We start from the raw sequence: 25,162 nt of genomic DNA, 5'->3' as shown, positions 1-25,162 counted from the left end.
TTTATATAATTACTATCTTACCTAAATACATGATTTTTAACACATGAAAAAAACAGAATTTTGCTTTGTATTTGATACCACAGGATCAAAAGGGTTAAGTAAAAATCATTATTCTCCATTAGCCCTAAGGCACATTTACTTATTCTAAACAGAACTGTTTCTTTTTTGAATGAACCCTCGTGAGGAGGGACCGAGGGGGACAGGTTTGTCTGAAAGACGCATGATTGAACTGCCCAGGTGACCCCAGGTGGTTGCAGGTGCATTTCGCGTGCATGGCTAAGGACCATGGACAGCAGTACCCAAGGAGCCCATTCTGTGTGGTCGTTTCTTAACCTGATGTAACAAACAGTGTCTTCATTTTGGCAGATGTCCTATAGCATGTCTGACAGTGTTCATCTTTCCCTTTCCTCCTCTATGGCACTCATTTCACTTTGGCTCAAAGGAATGCACTAAATCCCAGGTATTGTAATTTGTGTGTGGTCTCCGACTGCTAACCCACGTTTATTTGTGAATTTGCATTGTAACTAATGAGCTTGTAGTATGGATGTGTTTTGCTTGGTCTTGTTCTTTTGTGTTTTGCCCTGATTTAGTAAAATCTCTTAAAACTTTGAAGCTCTCCCCAAGTTAGGTGGAGGCACCGGCTGCTTTATTTGTGTAGACCTGGGGATAAATTGTCTACTTGCTTTGAAGAAAGACAAGTGCAGCCTATATTTTTGTAAGAATAAGCAGAGCACTGGTCTTAACTCACCTACTTTGCAAATAAATGAAGAGAAAAAGACAGACAGATTGTCTGTCTTTAGTTGCTTTTTGTGTGAAAGTTTTATGGGAAATCCATCAGAAACTTAGATTTTAAAGGCTATTGATGAAAGCTTTAAATTTCAGGAATCCCAATGTGAGTGCATTTTGGGAGACCACTGGTACAATTTCAGTCAGATAGAATAAAGGCTGGGTCTAACAGGAAATAATTTAAAAGCACTTGTGTTTTCTTATTTGAGCTTTATTTTTAACCAGATTTCATGCTGTTATTTCATTCTGTATTTTAATCAAGGCCTATGATAATATCTTTGCTCATTTTTTTCCTGCCAGCACATGACTAATTTATGATTTTCAGTATTACTCGTTGGAAATTTTGGGTCAAATTAGGGGTTATCAGGGAATTTGGAGTCAAGGAAGGAAAATTGACTTCTTTCTGGAAACTAATTGGTTAAGTAGCTAGTAAAATGTTATGGTTGTATTTTCTTATTGCCCAGGAAAAAGACCATGAATAATTTAATTCACATTAGAAGTCCACCCTCAGTGTATTGTCTTTGGCTATTACAGTAACCTTGTCGGAAAGCACGAAATACTTGTATAAGCTTTCAAATGAAAATGAGGCAGTCACTTTATGTTCTATACGAGAAAATAAGTATTAAAATGCCACGGGTGGCATGATTGCAGTACTGTATTTTAGAAGCAAGATTGTTCAGTAATGTGGTCAATCTAAAAAATATTGATAGTTTTTAAGTTTGATAAAATTTCGATAAAGTTGTATAAAAATTTTTTAATTGCACCAATGTTTTGAGCTTTTATCTGGTAAATGTATACTTTAGAAATAAGTAACTTTAAAAAAAAAAGATGCATCAGTATGTAACTAATCCTTTTCTTTTTTAATATGAGAAATGACCAGGTACTCTAATAAGAACTAGGAACTGAATTTAAAATATGCACCGAGTTGTGATGTATACCTTACGCATACGTTTTAAAGTTAGATGTGTTACAGCATTTAAGATCAGGTGATCGTAAGTTTGTTCAGAAACACGGATACTGTTGTAGTCCACGTGGAGGGCTCTCGGGTCGCTTTTTCAAGGCGTGTGTGCGAGTTTGCTGAGAATAAGCATTTTAAAATGCAGCGAGAAAGCAAGTTGGGAGATGGCTTTCATCAGCGTTTTTGTACATTTTGATGAGCCGAGGTTGAGGCTGTGTGTAAGGCTGCCGGAAAGTAGGCTGTGGGTGAGTTTTCAGTCTCAGAGTGGCTGAAGGGAACAGAGAGGCAGGGCGCAGATGCGGCGTTCCCGGCCGAGGCTGGAACACGTGGGCCAGTCTTGGACTGACTTGGGACTTTGCGCAGATTTACGTTGTCAGCAGGTTCAGAGCAGGGTTGGGGGGAGAACTGTTTATTTTAGCCCTCCTTCCAGGCCCTCTCTGCATTCATGGGCGGTGTGCTCCCGGAGTTTGGGCGGGGAGGGGAATCTGAGCTCCGTGATGAACATGGAGGGGGAGGTGGGAGGACTTAACGGGACGAAGGCCCTTCTTAACTTTCACCCGCTCAGAGTCATGGGGATGCTAGTCTGCCCTCTCTCATCTCTCCTTTTTTAAAAATTTTAAATGAAAAAAAAAAAACAGCGCTGCCCTCTTCCTCATTTGGAAAGAGCAAACATTACACGGAGACATTAGACTGGAGACAAAGAGAACATGTCCCGTTTGAACCGTGGAAGTCACGGGTACCAGCTGGTATCGCCTCCATTTCCAGCCTCCCTAGGCCGACGGCATGATTCAAATGCTCTCCACGCTTGGATGTGCTGTGCTGATGGCCTCCCCACTTCCACGCCTCCAGGCCCCCCAGAGTGTGGCTTTCCTTTGTACAAATTTTAAATAGGAGGATGCAAACACAATATAACATAGTTTCACCCAATGCAACATCTGTGAAATAGAGAGAACCCACCCGTCATGGAAAAAGACCTCTCCCACACATCTCGGTGGTGGTCCTCTGCCACGGGAACATCACTTCAGGGCGCCGTCGGATGATTGTGTGCTGACTTCCTCAGTAGGTTAGGCTTAGCTTAAAGTTCTTGGTGCAGGTGTACAAAAGTCGTGAAAATACTGTGTAAAACCTAAATTGAGTACAGTGTAATATCACAAAAACATCATGGGATTGACTTTTTATTAATGTCAATGATAATAAAATATGTTTAAAACATAGCACCAATGTAATAGATTGATTCCTTTCTGAGGCTTATGAAAATGAGTCCTTATAAGATTATTCCTTTTAATAAAATAAGACAAGTCCTGTTTCTCCTTATGGTTGTAGAATCACTCCTAGGCTGTACATATATAGCTTACATATCTCTGAAGTAGATTTTCTTTAAAGTGAATGATTTAAGTTGGTTTCATCTTCAGCTATGGACTTCTTGGTAGGTTTCATTAATTTTAAAAATTCAGATCTTGAAACATGAAAAAATCACAGTGATCACACACAATTGACAGTAGGCTTTCTGACTTGAGCTGTTCTTGCGTTAGAAGTTGGCAGTAGTTTCCCTCACTTCATGGCTTTGCTTCGTCCCTTATTGTTTAACTTTGTACTGAGGTCTTCCTAGTTTAATCCAGTATTTGCTATTTAACAGTAAGAAAATGTGGTTTTCGTGTAATATATCAATGACTTGTGTACCTACTAAATTTCCTGGAATATTCAAGTCTTAGGGTTTAACTGATAACAATCAGTTCATACCATACCCCGCTGACTAATTTATTCATATGGTGATACTTAAACTCTGCTTATATACCTATACAGAAATTATTCAAATACAGGGAACTTTCTTAATTATTTGAATATTTTTATTCTTCATTCTTACTCTTTTCATCAAGCATTTGTTTGCTTAATTGAGTCTAAAGCCTTTGTCGTCAATACCATCATCAGTGCCTCTCTGTGAATTGTAATAGGATGGAGTTTCAGAAAACTTGTGTATTCTCTTTCTTGTATCGCAGAGAGGAGAGCCGAGTTAGGATTTTCAGGTAGACGTTTGTATCCATTTAATGACTGTTTGTTCGTGCCCGCCTTGCTTCAGGTGTGCCAGTCTCCATGGCTGTAAACGTCCACAGGAGAGGCGGAATCTGCCTGTCTTGCCCTGTGGTCTCACACAGAATACAGATAAACACGTGGGCAGGTGCTGTAGAGGGAAGTCTGGGTATCATGGAGGCTTCGAAACGGGCACCTTGAGGAGTCAGGCTTGGCTTCTTGAATGGCCTTCATACCTTGGCTCAAAGGAAGATCTTTCATCCAGGAAAGCCCAGTAGAAACGTGAAGACAGAATTGGGGGCGGAGAGTGGAGAGGAGGGTGTGGACAGACTGTTAGGAGTGATGGGTGCCCCCCACCCCGTGCTGCCCCATTTTGGTGGGTACTGTTTGTTGTATGCAGGCCTGACGTTTTACATCTGCAGCAGGGGTTTTTTTAAAAAAGGAAGTGTCAAAAGTGTCCCTTGCTTCTCCCGACTGTCAGCAGCAGGTTTACTAGCTGCTCTCCACCTCGGTCATGTTGCATTTTCTAACCCTGCGGAAGGCTCCCTGTGGAAAGGGCTTTGAACAATAGGTGGCCGCCCCAGCCCGGCCGCCGGAGCTGCTGTTTCTGTCAACGTGCAGCGCGTTGGAGCGGCTGCCGTGTTCCCGGCCTCCTCCCACTGGGGGGGCTGCTGCTCTCTCTCGCAGTTATAATCAGGTATTTGTGTTGACTTAATTTATACAGATGGAGAGAGGACACTGTAGGGTATGTTTAGAAACTGAAGTGAAATCAGGGACTAGTGCAAAACAGAAAACGATTGATCTTGCTCTGTTAACAGCACGCCTTGCACATCCACGCCAGGCAGCTGAGAGCCGTGTGCGGTGTGCTGTTGACACGCGTTGCAGCTTCTGTTGGAGGGTGTCTATTTTTATCTATGACATCATCGCTGCCGCTGAGCTCCCGTGTCCACTGGGATTGACTGTTCTTTCATTCCCTTCTGAAAGAAAGCTTGTATTGATGTCATAATTGGACCCATCTTTTGGTTGCACTTGGAAATTGAAAGTAATAAGGGTGTTGTGTAGCAAGTCATGCAGTATTTCAAGCAATTTATTTGTCAGAAAGATCACTGCCACTTTGTCCTGCCTCTGATGGTGAATACTGGTGGCTCTCTGTGCCTGTTCACGTTCTAAATACACTTGGCTAAAATTTAGCTTTTCGTCTCAGCAGCAGAGGTCCTTTCATCTTTAGCTGTTTCGTTTCTTATGTTGTTTTTCTTTTTTCATTTCTTTTTTTTTTTCTGTCATGAGATTTTGCAGTGCTTCGTGCTGGTTTGAGAAGTGTCTCCTCTCTTTGGGAAAATCCACTGTGATATTCAGACCTGTTTCCCAGCAGTGCTGAATTGACCTTTTTACAATTAAGTTATCAGTTCTCAGTTATCTGTTTTCACTATTTGAAATATTGGGTGACTAGAAATGTTCTCTTTTGAGTTTGAATCCTGTGTTAAAACATAATTAACTTAAAATACCTTTCTATTAGCTAGAAGATACTGCTGACTGAACTTCGGAAGAAACTTTAGCATGTTATTCAATGTATGGCTGTTAGGTTTACATCACTTGTGAAAAGAAAGTTTTAACTATTCATATTAAAATAATATTAAAATGCCAACTATTTTGTACATACTTATGTAAATAAATTTTCCTCCTTATTCTCTCAAAAAATTAATCATTATCCATATCTCAATAGCAAACTCCCCCGCCCTTATTTTTAAAAAAACTGATTAGGAACAAACTTACATATTTTTAAAAAAACAGCTTTATTGAGTTATAACTCACATACCATGCAATTTACCCATTTAAAGTGCATAATTCATTTTTTTCTTTTTTAATAAAAAACATGTAATTTTATTAGAAAACATTAAATTTATCCTCGTAACCACTGTCAAGTGTACAGTTCAGTAGTATTAAGAATATCGGTAGTAGACTTTTGAGTGACCTGCACATGCCCAGCTGACATGTACCTCGTAGCCTTTGTGATTTTTAAAATTACACATAGGCTGAAGACATTTTTTGATATTTTGGAAAAAATAATTATAGAATGTATTAAAAAAAAGCCTTGCTGAACAATTGTTTGCATTAGAGCCGTTTCTCATGGGCTTAGAGTGGCGTCAATTAGCCTTATTTTTTCCTTAAGTCTCCCTTTCTCTCTTTCAAGTGGGACAGAGGTGGCAGTGGGATGTGGTGTGGAGTTTAGAGTTGCTGGCCCAGGGGAGAAATCCCACGATCGCAGAGTGGGCTGAGGCTGAAAAGCGAACTGTTAATTGGAACAAGCGATAAGCGAGTAATTCCAAAGGGAAAGGTTTGAAGATGAAAAAGAAAATACTCAGGTTGACTTGACTTTTACTCAGGTGTCTGTGCAGATTGCAGTCATAATTGGTCACCTGTGGTTTTGGTACAATCCAGAAGGCATTTACGGGTGTTAGAAAATAAGGTTAAAATCGCAAAATAAGCCGTAAGATTTCCCTTTCACTGATATTGGCATCCTTCTACTTTCTGTCCATTTCTTTATGCAGACTTTTAAACTGAACCGTCAAAAAGCTGTTTGAATCATCAGGAATTTTGGAATACTCAGGAAAGCTCTTAGAAGGAAGATCATTTTGCCCTTTTTTTGGGGGGGGGACGGGGTGGGGAGGAGATAATTACTAGGTTTAGTTACTTTTTTTTTTTCTCAGTGGAGGTACTGGGAATTGAACCCAGGACCTCATGCCTGCTAGGCATGTGCTCTACCACTGAGCTATAACCCCCCACCCCCCGCCACCTGCTAGTTTAGGAAATAAGCACATGCCAGCCAACCGTGATGCAGAGAGTACTTGGGCCTCACTGGTACCCTTGATGGTAATGTGGCTTGACAGTGGGCATCCCTGATGAGCACTTGATAGCTTCAGTCTCCTCATTTCTGCTCGGGACGAACGTTTGCCTAACCTCCGCTGCTGACTTTAGTATTGGTGCTGGCTGCAGGTGGGTTAAGTTGTGAGAAGGTTGAGCTGAGGTAGTATTTTACAGGGTTTTGTCTCAGAGGAATCTCAGGACAGCTGCTGGCATGATTTTGAAGAAGAGCCAAGAGGCTGATGATTTTCTAGTTCATCTCTTAGAGCAGCAGGTGTCAAACTTTTCCATCTCGGAACTCCTCCTTTACACTCTGAAAACCTTTTGTAGTCTCCAGCCAGCTTTCGTTTACATGAATTATTATTACATGTTAGAAATTGAAACTGAGAAACTTAAAAATACATATTTGTTGATTAGTTAAAAATAATAAACCCATCATCCGTTAACATAAAGGTTTTCTTTTTAGTGAAAAATAACTATTTACAAAACAAAAAAATTTGTAAGCAGAGTGGTGGTGTTTTATAGTTTTGCAAATACACTGAACGTCTGGCCCAGCAGAGGACTCTTACCTGTGTCCGTGTTCAGTCTGTTGTGAGCAGCTCCTCTGGCTGGAGTGTGTAAAATACATGAAGCAAGTCTGTGCCTCACACAGACAGGCAGTTGGAAAAGGGAGGGATATTCTGAACAGCCTCTTCAAATAGTCTTACTGATACACTGCACCAAAATTTGACAAGTGGTAATTCCTTAAAGATTCAGTTGCAGCAGGAAAAGCTCACATCAGTGAGATTTTTAAATTTTTTTTTTTTTATCAAAACCCATTGGTCTTACAGACAGAGTGAGTCTTTCTGCTCACGCGTGAGTTTTTAACATCACACGTTGGTCACTGAATTTAGGTCTTCCAAATTTTGGCATGTTATACTGTATCAAAAAAATCATATTTGTTACTATCACTACCGTCTCATTAAAAAAGGCTTTAATTATTGGGAAGCTGTCAAATTTTTGGTGTTGGATATACGTTTTCCCAAAGGCTAATTTTGACTAGAAAGCTAAAATTTTATCCTTGCCAAAGTGCTGTCAGCTGTTTTCCTCGAAGTGAAAAGCTCAGTTTGTTCATTTTCAAGAAAATACCTACCAGATACCCACGTCTGAATAGCCACAGTTTGTCCATTATTTATTCTTTCACATAAAAAGAGGGTTCCATGGGAGGCGGGGGTATAGCTCAATGGTAGAATGTTTGCTTAGCATGCATGAGGTCCTGGGTTCAATCACCAGGATCTCCATCAAAACTAAAAGAAAAAAAAAAAAAAGAAAAAAAAAAGAAAGAAAGAGTGTTCCATGAAAACACCAGGTGCGGCCCCGGTGAGAGTGAGCACTCCGAGGGCACGCCCGGGGGCGGCCCTGATCTGGGCTCCGGCCTTGTTCCTCCCTTGCTTCCTTTCCGTCTTGTGCTCAATTTCCTTCTAGAAACCGGGAGGAAATGGGAAGGTCCCAAACTGACTTGGCGTGGAATCAGAAGAATTTAAAAATGCTTTACATTAAATAATTGTGTTCTAAATACATTAACTGTACTGGATGGTTACCAGCAATCCATTTTGTAGTTACTGTAGCAATCTTTAAAGATAGATACTTTTACATAATTGATTCAGCATTTCTCATTTAGAGCATTTTTCTCTTTAGGAATTTTATTTTTGAAGTCCCTTCCCCTCTCCCCTCCAGAAAGTTCTCTGACTGCCCTTCTCTGTTAAGATATTTATGAGCCATTATGTGGAATTAGAAAATACTTACAATTTTTATGCAAAAATTTGTGTCATGAAAGTGTGATTTAGTCATAACTGTAACGTGTCTGTGAGGTAACCTTTATTTTTTATTTTTAAATTTTATTCCCCCTTAACGGAGGCACTGGGGATTGAACCCAGGACCTTGTGCACGCCAAGCATGCACCCTACCACTGAGCTATACCCCGCCACTCTGATACTGGGTAACCTTTAAAAGTGAGCTTTTGGTTTTCCGCTAATACCGATAAGATAGTGTTTGCTATCCTCACCCACCCACATACCCTCCAAAGAATATCACCACCCTCAGTAGTTTCAACAACATCTTTTGGGTGATCTATTATAAATTGTTTCCGTTTGATAGTGCAAAATAAATAACCAATACCTAGCAATGTATTTAAAACTTCTTCTCAAACCTTCGTACTGTTTTTCCAGGATTCTGTCTTTGTTAGGCTCTACTTTGAGTAGCTTTCTCTCTCTCTCTCTTTTTACTGGCTCTTTTTGTCTAAATAAATATGCTGTTTTCAGATGTTTCCACTTGTCTTGCTTTTGTTGAGACACTAGTGGCCAGTTCCCCTTGTCATCACAGAGTGTGACTCGGTACTCAGGATTGTGCGCTGGGAATGTGTGGGTCGGCCGTCAGCTGCTGCAGGAGACTGTCTGGAAGGGCAGAGCTGCCTTCAGGAGGGGCTGAAGTGGCGCCCCTGCTCCCGGGTCTCAGGCGGTGGGGGTGCTTTGGTAAAAGCTGAGATGAGCGGGAATATTCTGTGGGGTTAGTGGTCACAGCGGATTCATGCATCACCTCTCACTTAGAGAAATTTCCCCTTTTAATACTGGTCTCATTTTCTTCCCTACTGTACTTTTACCTTTATTGTAAATGCCATGCTTTCTACTATTTTGTGTAATGTTAATATCTTACTAGTTTTGGATTTTGTCTTTATAAATCCCACTGTATCGAATGGTATGTTTAAAAATTTTGGTCCAGCAGATTTTATTTTGCTTTACGTTACCCGTAAAATACAAGCCATCAGGAAAAACAGGTTTTGTTGTATGTTTGCTCTAAGGGAGTTTTTTAGGAAGCATTTCATATAATGCCCAGCACATTTTGCTTATGTCTACCACACTGTTGAACTAACCAGGATGATTTCTGAAGGTCATACCTGATTTCTTGTTTCCTGTCCTGTCCCATTTTGTCTTGGAGTCAAGTGTAGAACGAATGCGTGAAGGCTCCTTACTCTGTTCAGTGTTTCATTATAGGTTTATGGTTATGTGTTCATACTGTGAACTGTGACTTGAGGGCACAATCAGGAGATAAATCTCCGGGCCAGTTGTGAGCAGTTCTAATAATTGTAATTGTCTGATACATACAATTAAATATTCTAGTATTATCCTTTTAAAATATCAGCATGGCAGTAATTGAAAATTTCAGAGTGCAACTAAAATATGAATGGGTAAAATACTCTGCCTTCTCAGAGTTTTTAAGGAGAGGGAGACATCAGATGTGTGGTTTGTTTATTCATTTATGAAAAGGAAGATGGAATATGTCATGTTAAGCTCATGTGGTCATACTGGGCGACTGGCTCCTTGTTCAAGAGAACATTTAAAAAATTTCTGTGGCATCTAAAATATTTTCTATGTTCAGACAATCGTCTATATTTAATTATTTTCCAGGCAAATTTACTTGGAAGCATTTCCTGTCTGGAATATATTTAATGACATCAGAGGGGCGGTCCCAGCTCTGTTCCTAGTAGTGAAGTCTGTGGATGAATGCTGCCTTGTATAAAACCTGCCCCTTTTCTTTTACAATGGAGATTATTGGATCATTGTGAAAACTTACACCTTTTGCTATTTGTTTGAAGACATCAGATTTTAAAAATGAGAACGTGTTTGTTAAAAATTAAATTCCTGCAGGGTCACTTGAGTCTTTGAAAGCTCGTAGCATCTCACGTGCTGGTCATTGTGTGCCTTGTGCACAGGGCTGTGCTCCTGCAGCAGCGGGTCAGCAGTATCTTGGTTCTGTGCTGCTGTCTTTGGAGCCAACTCCCAGAATTAGCATCACTTAATATTTCTAGCAGAGGCATCATAGATCCGCCTGCGTTAACAATTCTATACAAGGGTTATCTGCGTAAGGAGGTTAATCCCGGCCGTCTGTCCGGCGTTAATGAGGGGGTTGGCCAACCCTTCAGTGCTACTTGAGTTTTTAGACTATCTTGGAAGGAGTAACGTTGACCCTTATTGAAGGCTTATGATATATACCAGATGGCTGCTGTTTTTTCCGTATGTTTCGTCAGTCAGAACTTTCTACAGTTCTGAAGGCTCCGTGATGGTGTCTCCAGTTAGGAGAGAAACATCCTAAGGTCATCGTGTCAAGTGACATGTTCAACGTTCATGGTCCCTCAGGCAGAGCCAAACAAAGACACAGGTCTTTTCTGTTCTCGACACATAAAATCAGGATATTTTAAAAGTGAATTTAACATGTATTGCTTTTATGTTACTTACACTTTAAGTTTGATCTAAAAGAGAGATATTAAATAATTCAGCCACTTTAATGCCGACCTGTTAAGTACCTTTGAAAGAGATGGAGCAGAGTGTGGGCTGGGCTTCGATTGACTCGTCAGTCTTTTCTGTTGCAATTAGGTTTTCCCTTTTTGAACCTTGCATCTCTCACCAATAAAGCACAGCATTGTTTCCCCTTTTAACCTTTCTACCTCATCCCAATACAGAAAAGGGTTTTCAGTGCTAATTAGCACCATTACATAACAAAGGATGACTGTGTCATTAATTAGTGTATTTTAAATGTTGGGTCCACTCATATTGTAAGTAACAAGCCAAATCTTGCTAGAAGATCTTTTGTGAGTACGACTAATGAACCAGCACAACTTAGAGTTGTCTATAAATAGTCGTTTTTAGAGATTAAAGGAAAAAAAGTCATCTTGAAACTATTAGCTTCTGCACCAGAAAACACTGGAAGTGTGTTGGTGATATTTAATAATATTGAAAACATATATTAAATGATTTCAGAGGGGTTAAAAACCTTCTATAAAACTGAATTTCTAGTTATGTACAACTTTGAGTAATTCAGATGATTGCCACCATTAAGAAAATCACCCTTTACTTACCTTTTTCTAAGTTTGGAAACACTGAATTTGCAAAGTGAGGGATGATAAAAAGAAAACCTCTAAACTATTGTTTGGTTATTACTGTTATTTTTAAGAAGTAAGGGCATTTTATTATCCCTCTCCAACCACCAAAGAAGGATGATAGGGATCTCGGAATAAAGGGAAGTTACCACCAGGAAATCTTATCCCGTGGTCGATTCAGTTCCGTTCAGCTGGCCTCTCTCCTTCTGTCGTTCTGAGCCATTTTACCCCTCCTCCCACCTTGCTGCAGCCCATGTTTGGAAACAGCCGTGTTCCCATAAGATGACCTTAACTTGAAAAGATTTGAGGAGTCTCCCAGTCAATCCACTAAATACAATTTATTTATTTTTTCTGCATCATCATTGGCATCCTCTGCTCTAAGATCTTTAATTACACTTAGCACTGATATTGGCAGGACAGTCCATACATCACATGTGTCAAGATTGTCCCCTACTGCCTGGTACAAAGTGAGGGTTTTGTACATCTCAGTGGTTCTTGTTTATTGTAGGAAAGACCTAATTCTAATTCTGAAGAAACTTCCTGATGTTTAGCTGAACTCTGCCTCTTTGTCAGTTTTGTTTATGGTTCTAGGTATCTTTTAAAGCAACACAAATGAATATTCACATTCCATTTTCATGTAACTGTGCTGCAGGTTATTTAAAGAGACCTGCTCCGTTAAGCCTCTTCTCCAGGTTACACATTCCTCACTTCTTAGAACTTTTCTGAACACCTTAATCATGCAGGTTTTCTGCCGTTTGGGACGTCACAGTTACTCACTGTGGGCGGGCTGCTGTGAAGTACAGACAGCCCTGCCAGGCCCTGCAGTGCAGGCTGCAGCAGAACCTCCCATATTCCCTGCCCAGACCTTGTGTGTCTGGGTGTGGCCTGACGTGACGTTAGGGCGTTAAGTCCTCATGCATCGACTCGCATAGCGTGTTAGGCCTGCTCGCTCTCACCAGTAACCCTTCCCGCCTCCACCCGCCCCACCGTGAATCAGGCCTCCAGCGTCATCTCCCCGCCCTGTGCTTGCACGAGTGACGTTTGCATGGTGCACCTGGAGGTGTTTGTATTTATCCCCATTACATTTAGATTTGCTGATTTTCACCTGCCCTTTGCACCTGCCAAGTTGTTTAAAACACCGAATTTTGTCAGCAGGCACATTGGACATCTTTTCAGGTTGCACAACTAACTGCCCTTTGCCTGTCTCCTCATCCTAAAGCCAGCGTGATGATACTTCACAGCTTACTTTTGAAAAAGTTTAAGTGGAATCACTTCTGCCTTCATTCTTTGAGCAGTTGCTGTGTGTGGAGTACTAGGGATGAAACATAATTTATCACCAACAGTATCAGAGAAATAAAATAACGTGGTGCAGTCCCCACCTTCAGTGCACTTACATTCCCGTATTTCCAGTATTACATTCCATATTCCAATATTTCTGGCCAATATTTCTCTTTGTGTTAAAAATAAAGGGATAATTAACAATTTATGGTGCTCGTGCAAACATTCATCATAAGGGAGTAGGTCACATGCCAAATTAGTAATAAAGATAGCCATCTCTATTAACATTTGGAATGTTGCTCAATGAAATACTGAAGTCAGGAGCCACGCTGAGGCCCGGCCCTGAGAAAAAGCGGTGAAATGATTTGCAGCCCATGTGCAAGGACTCCGCCTCTGAACCTTGAGTGTTTGGAGATGAAGTCTGGTCTTTTCTTAAAACAGGTTCTGGGGAATGAGGTAAGCTTTGTTAAATCAGCCGTTAAAGTCTGTTTGTTTTTCAAATAAGTGCATTTTGAAAACCCCAAATCTTTGTGTTGGAATTTCTTACCGATTTACAGGCTTATTTTTATTGGTTTTTCTGCGTGTCTCCATTTCGTGCCATTCTTTAATCTTCCTCTTCTAACACGGTCCGTGTAAATATTGAGCATGGTTATTACAGGTAGGTTACATTAGTGCTCCAATTAGGAGTCAGGTGCAACATAAGCAGTTTGTAGTCAGGTACTTTGTTATTAAAGAAAAAATAGCCCCAGGATATCTTTGGAACCTGTCTTTAGAGTGTAGCTGGGTGATCTTTCTTGGACTCTCAGTTAGCTCTTTCTGATACAAAGTGCTAATTCAAGTCACGATTCCTAGTATTTCTAAAGCCCGTATTTAAATTAAACTCAGACATTTATTCAACACTTATTATGTATCAGGCCTGGTGTTGGTATCTCTCCTTTTATTTCATAATTAAATAATTTTGATAATGAATGTGAAGTACTGTTTTATTGGTCAAAGTAGAAAAAAAAAATTCTAGCCTGGATCTCCTCTGTGAGGAGGGGGTGTGTGCGTGTAGTGGGGTGGGGGGAGCACCTGTCTGAAGTTTCCCTGGGGCTGGGCTAGATGATGTGAAACGTAGAGTTGAGTTACAATGTGAAGAATTTGTCAGATCATCATATTTTTTGAAGAAAGATATCATAATGCTAATAGAGGGATGTATTGGGTTTAGGAAAAGAGAAGTGAAACTTCTGACCATACTGAGCACGGTAACTGTATTTTGCGTTGGCTTAGTACTTAATGGATTTGGTGTGGTCATATAGAAAATAGCGTCTTTAAATGTCTTCTCTTTGGTGAACAGTAAAACATTGGGAATCAAATTTGTAGAATATTTTGTTCCCAGTATCGAAGAAGAAATTCTTCCTGCCTCTCCCACAGATTTCCTCCAACCGCTGTAGTTTTTCCTCTAGGGTAGGGGGAAGAGAGGAAAAAATCAGTATCTGGATAGTGAGTAAGTAAAGGAAATGAAATAGAAACCCGGAGTTCTATTTCGTGTACGAACTCTTTAATCCTATACAGTTTATTTTTCTATGAAAGATGAATACTTTATTTTATTGATTCCCTTGGGTTTTGACCAAGCTTAATGAAATGTTTGTAAAGCAAATGGAGATCTATGGATAAACACTATAGATATTATAAATAAATAAACACATACTAATCGTAAATGTGGTTAATAATTACTGAGAACAGACCATTTTTCTCAATTTCATGGTAATTAGAAAAGGAATACTTTAGTTGGAAAAAGTGAATGAATGCAGTGGTTCTCACTGTAGCTTGGGAAGGTTTTACATTAAGTAATTTCTTGAAGTGTGTATGTAATCTCGATCTTTTGGGTCTTTGTTACTGATAATTTGCAAGTCATTAGATGTTCCTAACACAGGCAGCAAGTTGTCACATTGTCCTTTTTCTAGCTGGATTTATTTAATGCTACTTGCTGAATCCAGGTGGTTAAGGAATAGGGTAAACATACCCCAAATTCAGGCTCAGTGTGATTTATGTTTGTGTAAAATCTATACTATGGGATCCTCTTAAATCTCCAGTTTGTATTTCATTTCTTAAGCAGTGTTTGGCACATAGTAACCTGGTATAATTGTATTTCAATGTACAAGGTTGGGAGAGGGTGTGGCTCAAGTAGTAGAGAGCATGCTTAGCACGCACAAGGTCCTGGGTTCAATCCCCAGTACCTCTTCTAAAAATAAATAAGCAAATAAACCTAATTACCTACCCCCCAAAAAAAAGAAACGTTAAAAAAAAAAAACAGAAATGTACAGAGTAGAATGGGTGGCAAAATTTAGGTATTGCACTCATGAGTTTTAAAATATGTAGGTTTTGGGCACAAGGCCAGGGGGCGAGAGAAATCATATGAGTCTCAACACAGAACGGCAGGGGCGCCTGGCAGGGGTGTGGTTCTCCACTTCACCTGTCAGCCTCCCCTATTAGGCAACTTTCCTTCTGCAGAGAAGTATCACGTTTTTCTGGAGACATGAGCAGCAGAGACAGACGAACCTTCATCTAAAAGGTGGGCCCCCGTCAACATGGGGCTGATTTGACTTAAACCCTCCTGGAGAGGAACTTCTGCCACAGGGACACTTGGGACACGGGCTCAATGGGTGACAGGTATAGACCTTGATGATTTAGTTCTTGGGTCGCCCTTTTCACTTGGGTGTGTCATCAATTGCGTGTAACACTAAAATTTAGCCTTTCCAACCATGTTTAAGTGTACAGTCAGTGGCGTTAAATACATCCCCAACCTTATGTAGGCATCGCCACTGTCCGTCTCTGGAGCTGGGACTTCCCCAGCTGGAGCTCCGCGCACATTAAACACAGCTCCTCGCTTCCCGTCCCCAGCCCCTGACACCCACCATCCCCGCCACTTCTGGGAAGTTGACTGCCCTGGGGACTTCAGATCAGCGGAATCGTACCGTGCTTGTCTTTTGGTGACAGAATTATTGCACTTAGCATAGTGTCTTCAAGGTTTCTCCTTGTAGCTTGCAGGAGAATTTTATTCCGTAAGACAATTTTTTTTAGAGCAGTTTTAGGTTTACGGCAAAATTGAGGAAAAGATACTGAAATTTCCCATCCATCTCTGCCCACGCAGATACGGAGGCTCACTCGCTAGAATGGTACTTTTATTTTTTCTAAACCAAGGATGAACCTGTATTGACGTATCATATTCGTGCAAAATCTATAGTTTTCCTCGGGGTTCACTCCTGATGTTGTACAGGTGGGTTTGGACAAATGTATAATGACGTGTTTCCATCATTACTATATCATGCAGAGTGTTTTCTCTGCCCTGAAATTCCTCTGCACTCAACCTGTCCGTCTCTGTACCCTCTCTCACCCCTCACAGCGACCACTGATCTCTCGTCTGCATAGTTTTGCCTTTTCCAGAATGTCATATAGTGGGAATCATACCTAGTCTGTAGCATTGGAGATTGGCTTCTTTCACTTAGTATTATGCATTTAAAGTCTCTGTCTTTTCGTGGCTTGATAGCTGGTTTCTTTTTAGCGCTGAATAATATTTCCTTGTCTTGACACACCACAGTTTATTTATACATGAAGGACATCTTGGTGGTTTCCAAGTTTTGGCAGTTATGAAAAAGACCGCTGTAAATACCTCTGTGCGGGTGTTTGTGTGGACATAAGTTTTCAGCTGCTTTGGGTGTACACCAAGCAGTGAGGTTGCTGGGTAGTCAGGTAGAAGTTTATTCAGCTTTGTAAGAAAACACCACACTGTCTTCCAAAGTGGCTGCACCATTTTGCTTTTCTATCAGCAGTGAATGAGAGTTCCCGTTGCTCCACATCCTCGCCAGCACTTGGTGTTGTCGGTGTTTTAGATTCTGACTTCCCTAATGGGTGTGCAGTGGTGTCTCGTTGTTTTGATTTGCATTCCCTCATGAGGGATGATGTGGAGCATCTTTTCTTGTGCGTGTTACCGATCTGTGTATCTTCTTTGGTGAGATTTCTGTTAAGGTCTTTGGCCCATTTTTTAAATCAAGTTTTGTCTTATTGTTGAGTTTTAAGAGTTCTTTGTATATTTTGGGTAAGGGTCCTTTATCAGATGTGTCTTTTGCAAATATTTTTCCCCAGTCTGTGGCTTGTCTTCTAATTCTCATAATACCATCCTTTACAGAGCAGAAGTTTTTAATTTTAGTGAGGTCCAGCTTATTTGTTATTTCTTGAACCATATCTTTGGTGTTGTATCTAAAAAGTCATCACCATACCCAAGGCATCTACATTTTCTCTTATTATCTTGTAGGAATTTTATAGTTTGTGTTTTACCTTTAGGTCTATGATCCTTTTTTAGTTAATTTTTGTGGATGGTGGAAGGTCTGTGTCTAGACTGTTTCTAGACTTTTTTTTTTCTTCCACATGTGGAGGTCCACTTATTCTGGGACCATTTGTTGACGAGACTGTCTTTGCTCTATTGTACTGTCTTTTCTCTTTTGTCAAAGATCAGCACCATTTGCTTTTAAATATATCCTTTGTCTGTTGTAGGAAAAAAAAAAACTTGGGATTTTGATAGGAACTAGTTTATAAGATCAAATATGGTCTTGCTAATGTCCATTCCCGGTCCTTTGGGAGTTGAGTCACTCACAGAATGTGGGTGTGTACAGCATGCAGTCTTCTGGCCACTGCAGGTCCGGTGGCACACAGACAAACATGGCGCCGGACATCGCGGAGAGCAGAGTGTAGCAACGGGAGCAGGTACTAACTGCTTAAGTAACTTCATGATTAAGTGTACACACAGCATGATGGGGCAGCGATACACAGTGCCATGGTAATGTGTTGGTGGTATGTGTGGGTAGCCATGGCGATATCGTGGTAGCTGGATGGCATCTCGCCAGTGTGTGCTGAGAGCTGGGGTGGGAGTCCAGATGGGGCAACAGTGTGTGAAAAGGGCCTCTTGCCCACTCCAGGAAGCAGGAGCAGCCCAGGCGACCTGGAGGGGGTGAATACGGGGCAGGTCTTGAAAACATGTGCGTCTTGCAGGCTATAACAAGAGTTGCAGCCTGTGTGCTGAGAACCATGGGAGGCCACTGATGCGTCTTAATTTGAAAGTCGGGGAGCTCAGTGGGTTAGGTTGAAATGGCCAGGTTTTCATTTTTAAAAGATCTCAGAGGCAGAATGTCAAATGCGTTGAGTGGATGAGGTTAGAACTAAATCCAGACACTTCATTAAGGAGACTTTTTGCAATTTTCAAGGCAAAAAATAATGTTTGAAGTGGTACGATAGCAGTAGAGACGGAGAGAAATCTGAATTTTAGAAAAGGTAGAGAACTTAATTAGTGGGATATTGTGATGGATTGGACATGGAGAAAGGTGTGCAGGGTCACTTGAGGATGTCGCAACTGTGCAACAGGACCCTGGTGGTCCTTCCTTTGAGAAGTCAGTGGGGTGAAGGAATGATGGAACCCCGTGTAGGTGATTCTGGAGAGATTTGCCTGTGAAAGAGGTTGGACTGTAGTCATGGGAGAATGTGGAATCTGGGGAAGGTTTTCTGCTTTGTTTTTGAGATGGGAAAGACCTAAACATATTTAAAAGCCAGTGCCGAGAGCGTCTCATTGTGGAGGAGAGGTTGAACACACGTGGGAGAAATGGGACAGGGGTAGCAGCAGTCTGAAAGGGGTGTGTGGAGTGGGGGGGAATAGGGTCCGAAACATGGATGTGGAGGGAATGGCTGCTTTAGATGTGAGGGGAAAGGAAGGAGAATTAACGGGGCGGGTGTGGTGTTAGGTAGGTAGATAGAAACACAAGTTAGCAAGCTCTCGCGATTTCCCAGTTATTCAAGTTGCTAGATTCTCCATATCTATTTTCTGTTCTGTATACAATTTATAGAAGGACGTGACTATGAGCAGCTGACCAGTGCTTCAGCGTTGAAATGCCGACTATAATGCTGTCTCTTCAAATAACCTACGAACCTGGGTAAAATTAAGAGTTTGTGGTAGAGTGACATAGCCTTATTAAATGTCAGCTTCCTACCTCTAAAAGAAGTTTGATTCAGTTTCTTTTTTTTTTTAAGAGCCCAAGTGGGTTTATTTTGATATTATTTGCAAGGCGCTGTGTGAGTGTACATGTGTGTGCATGTGCATGGGTGTTTGTGAAAATCACATCTTCTGAATTGATACAAAGCCTCTTAAATGTGCATTTTGTGAATTTTGGGTGGACACTTGTTTCCTCGAGCACAGGGATATTTGAGGGTGGGGAAGGGGTCACGTCTACCCTCGTGCCTTCACCTTGGTGAAAGACCGTATTTTAGTTCAAAGCTGTTCGAGTAAGTCCTCTCTCCGTTTCCCCACCCTGTCTTCAGTGATATTATTTGGAGTCAGCAATCAATGGATCCCATCCCTCTGAGACTTGCTTAACCTACAGCCGCTGATAGAACACAGGCAAGAGCTCGTTACTTTATCTGAATTGTCCATCGCTACCTTAATGAGTGAAATGGTTAAGGAGAGGAGGGGGCGAGCCTTAAGGAATGTGAGGACTATTTGAGCTGAATATTTCAGTGTATATAGGGAGAGGGAGGGTGAGAGAGAAATCCACTTACATCACTAGAACTGCATTGAGTGTGAGCCTTGCAGGTTAAGAGACAGACTACAGTGTCTTGCTTTTCTGCAGGAAGCAGCAATGCCGTTTGTTTCCTAAGAGGAATTTTTTATTTAGAGAAGGAAGCTTTCTCTCTACCCAGGAAATGGCTTTCCTTGTGCGTTGCTATGCCAACTGCCTGCAGCCATGGTCCTCCAAAGTAAGCACAATAATGTAATTATATCGGTGTGTTGCATTCAGACTCATGATGCTCGAGCTTGTGTGTGTGCATGTGCCGTGTTTCCGTGAGTGGCTCCCGTGCTGGCAGGCATGCTTGTGCTGAGTGTGAGGGACAGACATCATTAGATTAAATGTCCATCAGTGTCATGCCTCTGAGATTAATTGTGCAAACTTGGTTTAGTGGAGTGGGGCAGAGATCACTGGTCAGCACTCCGTCAGCATCTTCAGCTGCCAGGGAGGAGGTCCCGATTCACACGCTCTGCCCTGATTCTTTCCTTCCTTTCTTCTTCTTCCTCCCTTTCTTTCTTGGTTGGAGGGGTCCGTGTGTGCGATTGCAAATGAAACAAGAGTATTAACCATGCTTGGCTGGATGCTGGGGACCGGTGCCTGCACTGCCCTGACTCGTATCTTTCTGTATGAAGCCTTTTGGAGGGGAGACTGTGTGCAGTCAGCCATTTTAGCTTTTTTTTTTTTTTTCCTTTCCTTTTCTTTTGCCTCTTGTTCTTCAGTCTCAGAAATGATCTTGTTCTCTTGGAAGACTGGGAGCTGTATAAGGTTTCCTGTCTTGTCGTAGCCTAAGATGGATAGAGTTTCAGCGTTATAGAAATGGGGCCGGGCAGGGTCGTTCGGTTGCCTTTTCTGGTCCACAAGTGTGTGGGTTTTGAGCTCACCAGTAGTGACACTTGGAGCTGCAGCCTGCTCTCCTCCTCCGTCTTTTTTTTTCTCTCCTCTCTTTCTTTTTCTCTTTTCTCTTAATTTAATGCCGTAAAGGGTGACTTGCCATCCACGAGAGACTGGCACACGATGTGCAGACTCAGTTCAGCGTGCGTTTCTGCATTATGAAACCACTAGCAACCCCAGCTAACCATGGAGTTACGGGCCAGCAGGAGAAACACTCAGTAAGTAGTGCGGGTACTGCTTGTGTTTCCACGGCACGTCATAGAGAACTGCTTTAAAATGGGAATCATCGCTGTCTCTGCAGGGAAGACAGGGCTTTTAGAGGCTAGGCTAGTCTGCTTGGAGGAGGGAGGGTAAGTTACAGCGAGCTCGTCCTTCCAATGTTGCTGTGGTTTTAAAAAAGAAAAAATTTAAATGCGACCAATAGTTCACGTAAAGCAAGATCGCGGGCGCTGGGGAATATCGGGCAGCTGCTTTTGATAATCAGAAATTAAAGCTGGACAGTTCGGCTTTCACTTAACACTTGAATAGTTTCTTAAAAATATTTTGTTAGTCGAACTGAATGAGCGAGCGTGAAAAGGTTGTTGGGAACGGGCGTGTGTAGTAAGGGATTCACATGTGGGTTTGCGGACGGAGGGAGGGTTTGGTTATTGATTTGGTAATGACCATCTGTGGGACTCGTGGACTTCTGAACGTGGATTAATCGCTGATGAAGACACGGTTTTTTTTTTAATGCCCCAAGTATTGCTTCTTTCTAATTGATCCCACGAGTCTGCCGTGCGTTTGTCATGCTCACATCCCCGAGGCAGCTACTGCTGCTTGTGACAAGCACTTTTCTGTGGCTCACACCTAATCCGAGCCTCCTGTTTCAGGGATGTGAGTTCTCACAGGCTGCTTTTATATCACATTGGAAGTTTTCTGCCGTCACACTAATTCATGTGTTTTAAATATATATATTTAAATCCCCCAAATGAAAATGCATAGATACATTTAGGCAGCTTAGATGCAGCTAGTCTAAGCATTTTTAAAATGTCCGTTTTTGCATCCTGGCATCACTATTGCATTAGGGTGTCATCTTAGGGTGCAAGTGTTGTACTAGGGTGTTGGAATGATCTTTCGTGTGTTCTAGGAAGGTTGAGATGTTAAACTTTGCAAATGGAGATAAACTGAAAATTCATAGACAGAAGGCCATGAGTTAGAATGCTTAGATGCCCAGGTTGATGGACAGTTTGGTTTTGTTCATCATTATAAACAGAATTACTAACTAAAGCCACGAGGTCTTCCGAGACGAAATGACTCTGAAGGCGTCGCCCCGCATTTCCCATGAACCTCAGGTTGGTCCTGAGGCAGCGGCTGTGCTGGGAGCGTGTCCTGACGCTGTGCTGAGCGCCCAGCCCCCTCACCATGCAATGCTGGTGGTACCTTCAGATCAGATCCGAAAAGAAGACAGGCCTCACACCTAACTTCACTGCTGAGAAAGGCTGTTATGGAGAGGCTCCTCTGTGGTCAGGTTTTATTAACAGGGCCGTTGGCGTGACACTCGACTGTACTCATGATTTTTCCGGGTACGAGCGAGACCATTACTTAAACTACACGTGGGGAACCTCAGAAGCCAAGTTCAGATCACGGGCTCCTTGTTTGCCCTTTTCATATATCCTTTCCCAAAATGGAGGGCAGGGTTATTTAAATTAATAATAATACAATTTTAATGAGCAAAGAAAACTGTTAGAAGTGTTTATTGGTGGGGGAGGAGAATGTAACACTGGATTTGTGAGAATGAGCCGTCAGGACAGAAAGAGAGTGCATAGTGGGCCAGGACACCTATTCCGAAAACCTGCTTGTTTCCTGACAAACGCTTTATGTGTTACTGAAGTCCAGGGCGATGCTATGACGGAAGAAACACTGGCCATGAAACAGCTTTGAAGCAAGCCGTGTCTAGAAGCCACGTCAGGCACCCACTGGGGTACTTTGGCTTCATGTTGAAGGACCAGAGCTGGGCATTCATGGAGCGTCCTGGGGGGCCGAGTTGTGGGGTGATGCTCTTAGGGTCTTGCTGTGAGGTCCTTGCTGAGGAGCCCTTTGCTTATCCAGACTTCGCTGTTTTATCGAGCGAGCCCCCAGGATTTTAATTATATACGAGGACCTGAATGGGTGAATTGTTACGCTGGCTTGCGCCTAATGGGGAACTCAGTAAATAGTTTTTGAGCAAAGATGCGTGGAACACCCCTCTGTTGACCTGTGAGGTTTTTTGAGGGTAATGTCAGAGCTAATTTTAAATGAATAATATTTAGTAATTTCACAGGTACTTCCATTTTTGCTTCTTTGAAAAGTTGGTGGCTTTTCACGTGGCTTTGCTGCTTTGACTTTAGGAGGGAGTGAGATACTGAAAAGCAGACACGTTAAATTGGGGGCTTTTTTTAAAGCGATGGTTGGGCACAAGGGGTGGACCCAGTTGTTCTGCTTGGTGAGACTCAGATTTTATGGGCTTGTAGTCTTTTCCTGTCGAGAATTTCTTCTGTGCATTGTCCCCGCTGCTGGCATGTAACAGATGTATGAGAAATAGCGTTGAATTTCTCATTTTAATGGATTTGGGGACTAACGAAGTCCCATTTAACCCAGTAAACTGGCACCTTTCACATATTTTATCACCTCTCCTCCGCTCCCTGCCCTGGGTCCAGTTGCCAGCGCTGAGGCCACTACCCGCGCGTCCCCAGGACGCCCCCAACACTGGGCTCTGTGCTTACCGCCCACCTAGTGCTTCTGGTTGTTCTTCAGAGCAGCCTTGTCATTTTGTGGATTTTGAAAATAAAAGGAGATGATTAACATTTTTTAAAATGTATAAAACTGCGTTTTCCAGGAAGACTACCATGGGACACTAGTTGTGTACACTGTGAATAGATGTTACGGGAAAAAAGTTTCACAAGCTTATTTAGTAAGTTGGGGAAAACCTGGAGGTGACATCAGTGGTGCCCCCTCCACTTACCAACCATTCTGTGTTCTATGCGCCCCTCCCTTGGTCCACCGCCCCCGCTCTTCTGTTAACTAACTGCAAGAGTGTTCCTGAAGCCTGCTTTTGAAAATCACGTGATGTAGGGTGCCCGAGAAACTTTGTACAATTTTTGAATGAATCACTTAAGGTAAATCAACTTGATACTATCAAACTGGTCATCTATTTTCCAGTTGCACATTTTTTAATAGAAATTATTGATGCATGTAGTATCCTGTACTTATTGTAATAAATAAGACCTCAGTCATGATTAAACATTTTAGAAAGTGATGGGCATAAGAAAACGCCTACTTAAATGCGGGGCCTGAATGGCATCAGGTCTCGTGTATTGAGCACTTACTATACAGCAGCAGCGATACTGCGTATTGTGTGACTGAATTATTACAGCAGCCCTCTAAAGAGAGGTTTACTGCCACCTTTTTAGAGCTGATGGAATAAGGCTTAGCGTGATTAAAAAATACTTCTTTCCGTAGACTAGTGATGGTGGAGTCGTCATTGGAACCTAGGCATGTCTGATTTCATAGCCCTGCTTTAAAAAAAAAAAACAAACATTCAGGGACATGGTAATTAAGTTTATTTAGTTAGTTTTTTAAGTGGAGGTGCCAGGAATTGAACCCAGGACCTCACACATGCTGAGCACTGAGCTATACCAGCCCCCCTCCGCATAGCCCTGCTCTAACCACCAGCCTAATACAGCTTCTCCTTATGTGGCCAGATTTAGTCTAAATTAGGCGTGTAGGTTGTAGCGCTATCAGAGCTGATGCTGACTGCTGGAATACACAACGTGAAAAGTGCCTTTCTCCTGCTAGTCTTGTATTTCTGGGTGTGCGTGGCGTTCTAAGTCCTTTATAGGAAAGAACAACAGTATCATGATAAAAATTATTTTGTAAAACTTTTATAAGAATCGTTTTATAAAGCTCCTGTCCTCTGCGGTGTTACCCTGAGACCTGAATTGGGGGATCAGGGCTCGATGCCCTGCAGGGGGTTCCTTCTCCCTCCTGCTGTCTTGTCTTTGGCTCCACCGTACCTTCCATTTTTACCTCTTCCCACGTGAGCTTGACCCTCAACTTCCTCGGCACCACTTGTGACGTCTGCTGGCCTGAGCTGGCCACTCGTGTCGCTGGAAGCCCCAGGCCTTGCTGTTTCGTGCCTCCCTTTCTGCTTCAGTGGAGTCTGAGCACTTCTGAGGTCCGGACTGGCCATGGCTCATCTGGGGCCACGGGTACCAGTTTCATCACTTGAACTGTAAGTCTCCATCCCTGCTGGTCACGGAGACCCTCTGCCGTCCACCGTTTCTCGCTCGGGAGCCTGTTTTCCCCAGGCTGTGCCTTTTCCAGTCAGGATGAGCCACTCTGATGCTCTGATTCCAAGCACCCGGGGCTCCCTCTCCTCCCACCCCCCAGCCTGCAGTGCCTTCTGCTCAACTTTTGCTCATTGGCTTCCTGTCTCTTCATGTTTACCTCTGCCTCCTCTGAGTAATGATTTAGTGGCACTTCAGATGTAATTCTTCTTTTTTAATGAATTATATAAAATCACCTTAAAAGGTGATGCATTTTTTATATACTTATATTTTTATTGAAGTATAGTCCGTTGACAATGTTGTGTCAATTTCTGGTGTACAGCATCATGTCTCAGTCATATAGAAACATACATATATTCGTTTTCATATTCTTTTTCGCCATAAGTTACTACAAGGTATTAAATATAGTTCCCCGTGCTATACAGGATGAACTTGTTTTACCGGATTTGGTGAGAATCCTCCTGTATTTTGAAGCGAGAGACATTGCCAGAGTTCAGTAGGCATTCCGTATGATACAGTGGGTTTGTAGATGTAATTCTTGGTGTATTTGTGG

At 42.1% G+C, this 25,162-nt stretch overlaps 1 protein-coding gene and 1 long non-coding RNA gene across 10 annotated transcripts in view; one reads left to right on the top strand and one right to left on the bottom strand.

Annotated features, from left to right (window-relative positions):
- LOC116659057 overlaps positions 1 to 15,789 on the bottom strand; it is a 28,033-nt gene extending 12,244 nt beyond the window's left edge. Inside the window, exon 1 of the long non-coding RNA XR_004314349.1 lies at positions 14,966 to 15,789. This is a non-coding gene — a long non-coding RNA (uncharacterized LOC116659057). The remainder of the gene's footprint in view (positions 1 to 14,965) is intronic.
- RAPGEF2 (Rap guanine nucleotide exchange factor 2) overlaps positions 1 to 25,162 on the top strand; it is a 219,735-nt gene that overhangs the window by 114,394 nt on the left and 80,179 nt on the right. For 4 of the 9 annotated variants that reach the window (XM_032465822.1, XM_032465806.1, XM_032465789.1 and 1 more), the window contains exon 7: positions 443 to 460. The exons of 2 other annotated variants lie outside the window; for them this stretch is intronic. In XM_032465822.1, coding sequence (XP_032321713.1) covers positions 443 to 460 — 18 coding nt within the window. Of the gene's footprint in view, positions 1 to 442; positions 461 to 19,531; positions 19,605 to 20,216; positions 20,524 to 25,162 lie in introns of those variants that run through there. 3 more of the 9 variants (XM_032465854.1, XM_032465834.1, XM_032465845.1) reach the window with 2 other exon arrangements.

Source organism: Camelus ferus, chromosome 2 (genome assembly GCF_009834535.1).
Source record: "Camelus ferus isolate YT-003-E chromosome 2, BCGSAC_Cfer_1.0, whole genome shotgun sequence".
NCBI lineage: Eukaryota > Metazoa > Chordata > Mammalia > Artiodactyla > Camelidae > Camelus > Camelus ferus.
Note: the sequence above shows the minus strand (reverse complement) of the source record. Positions and strands in the feature narration are given on the sequence as shown.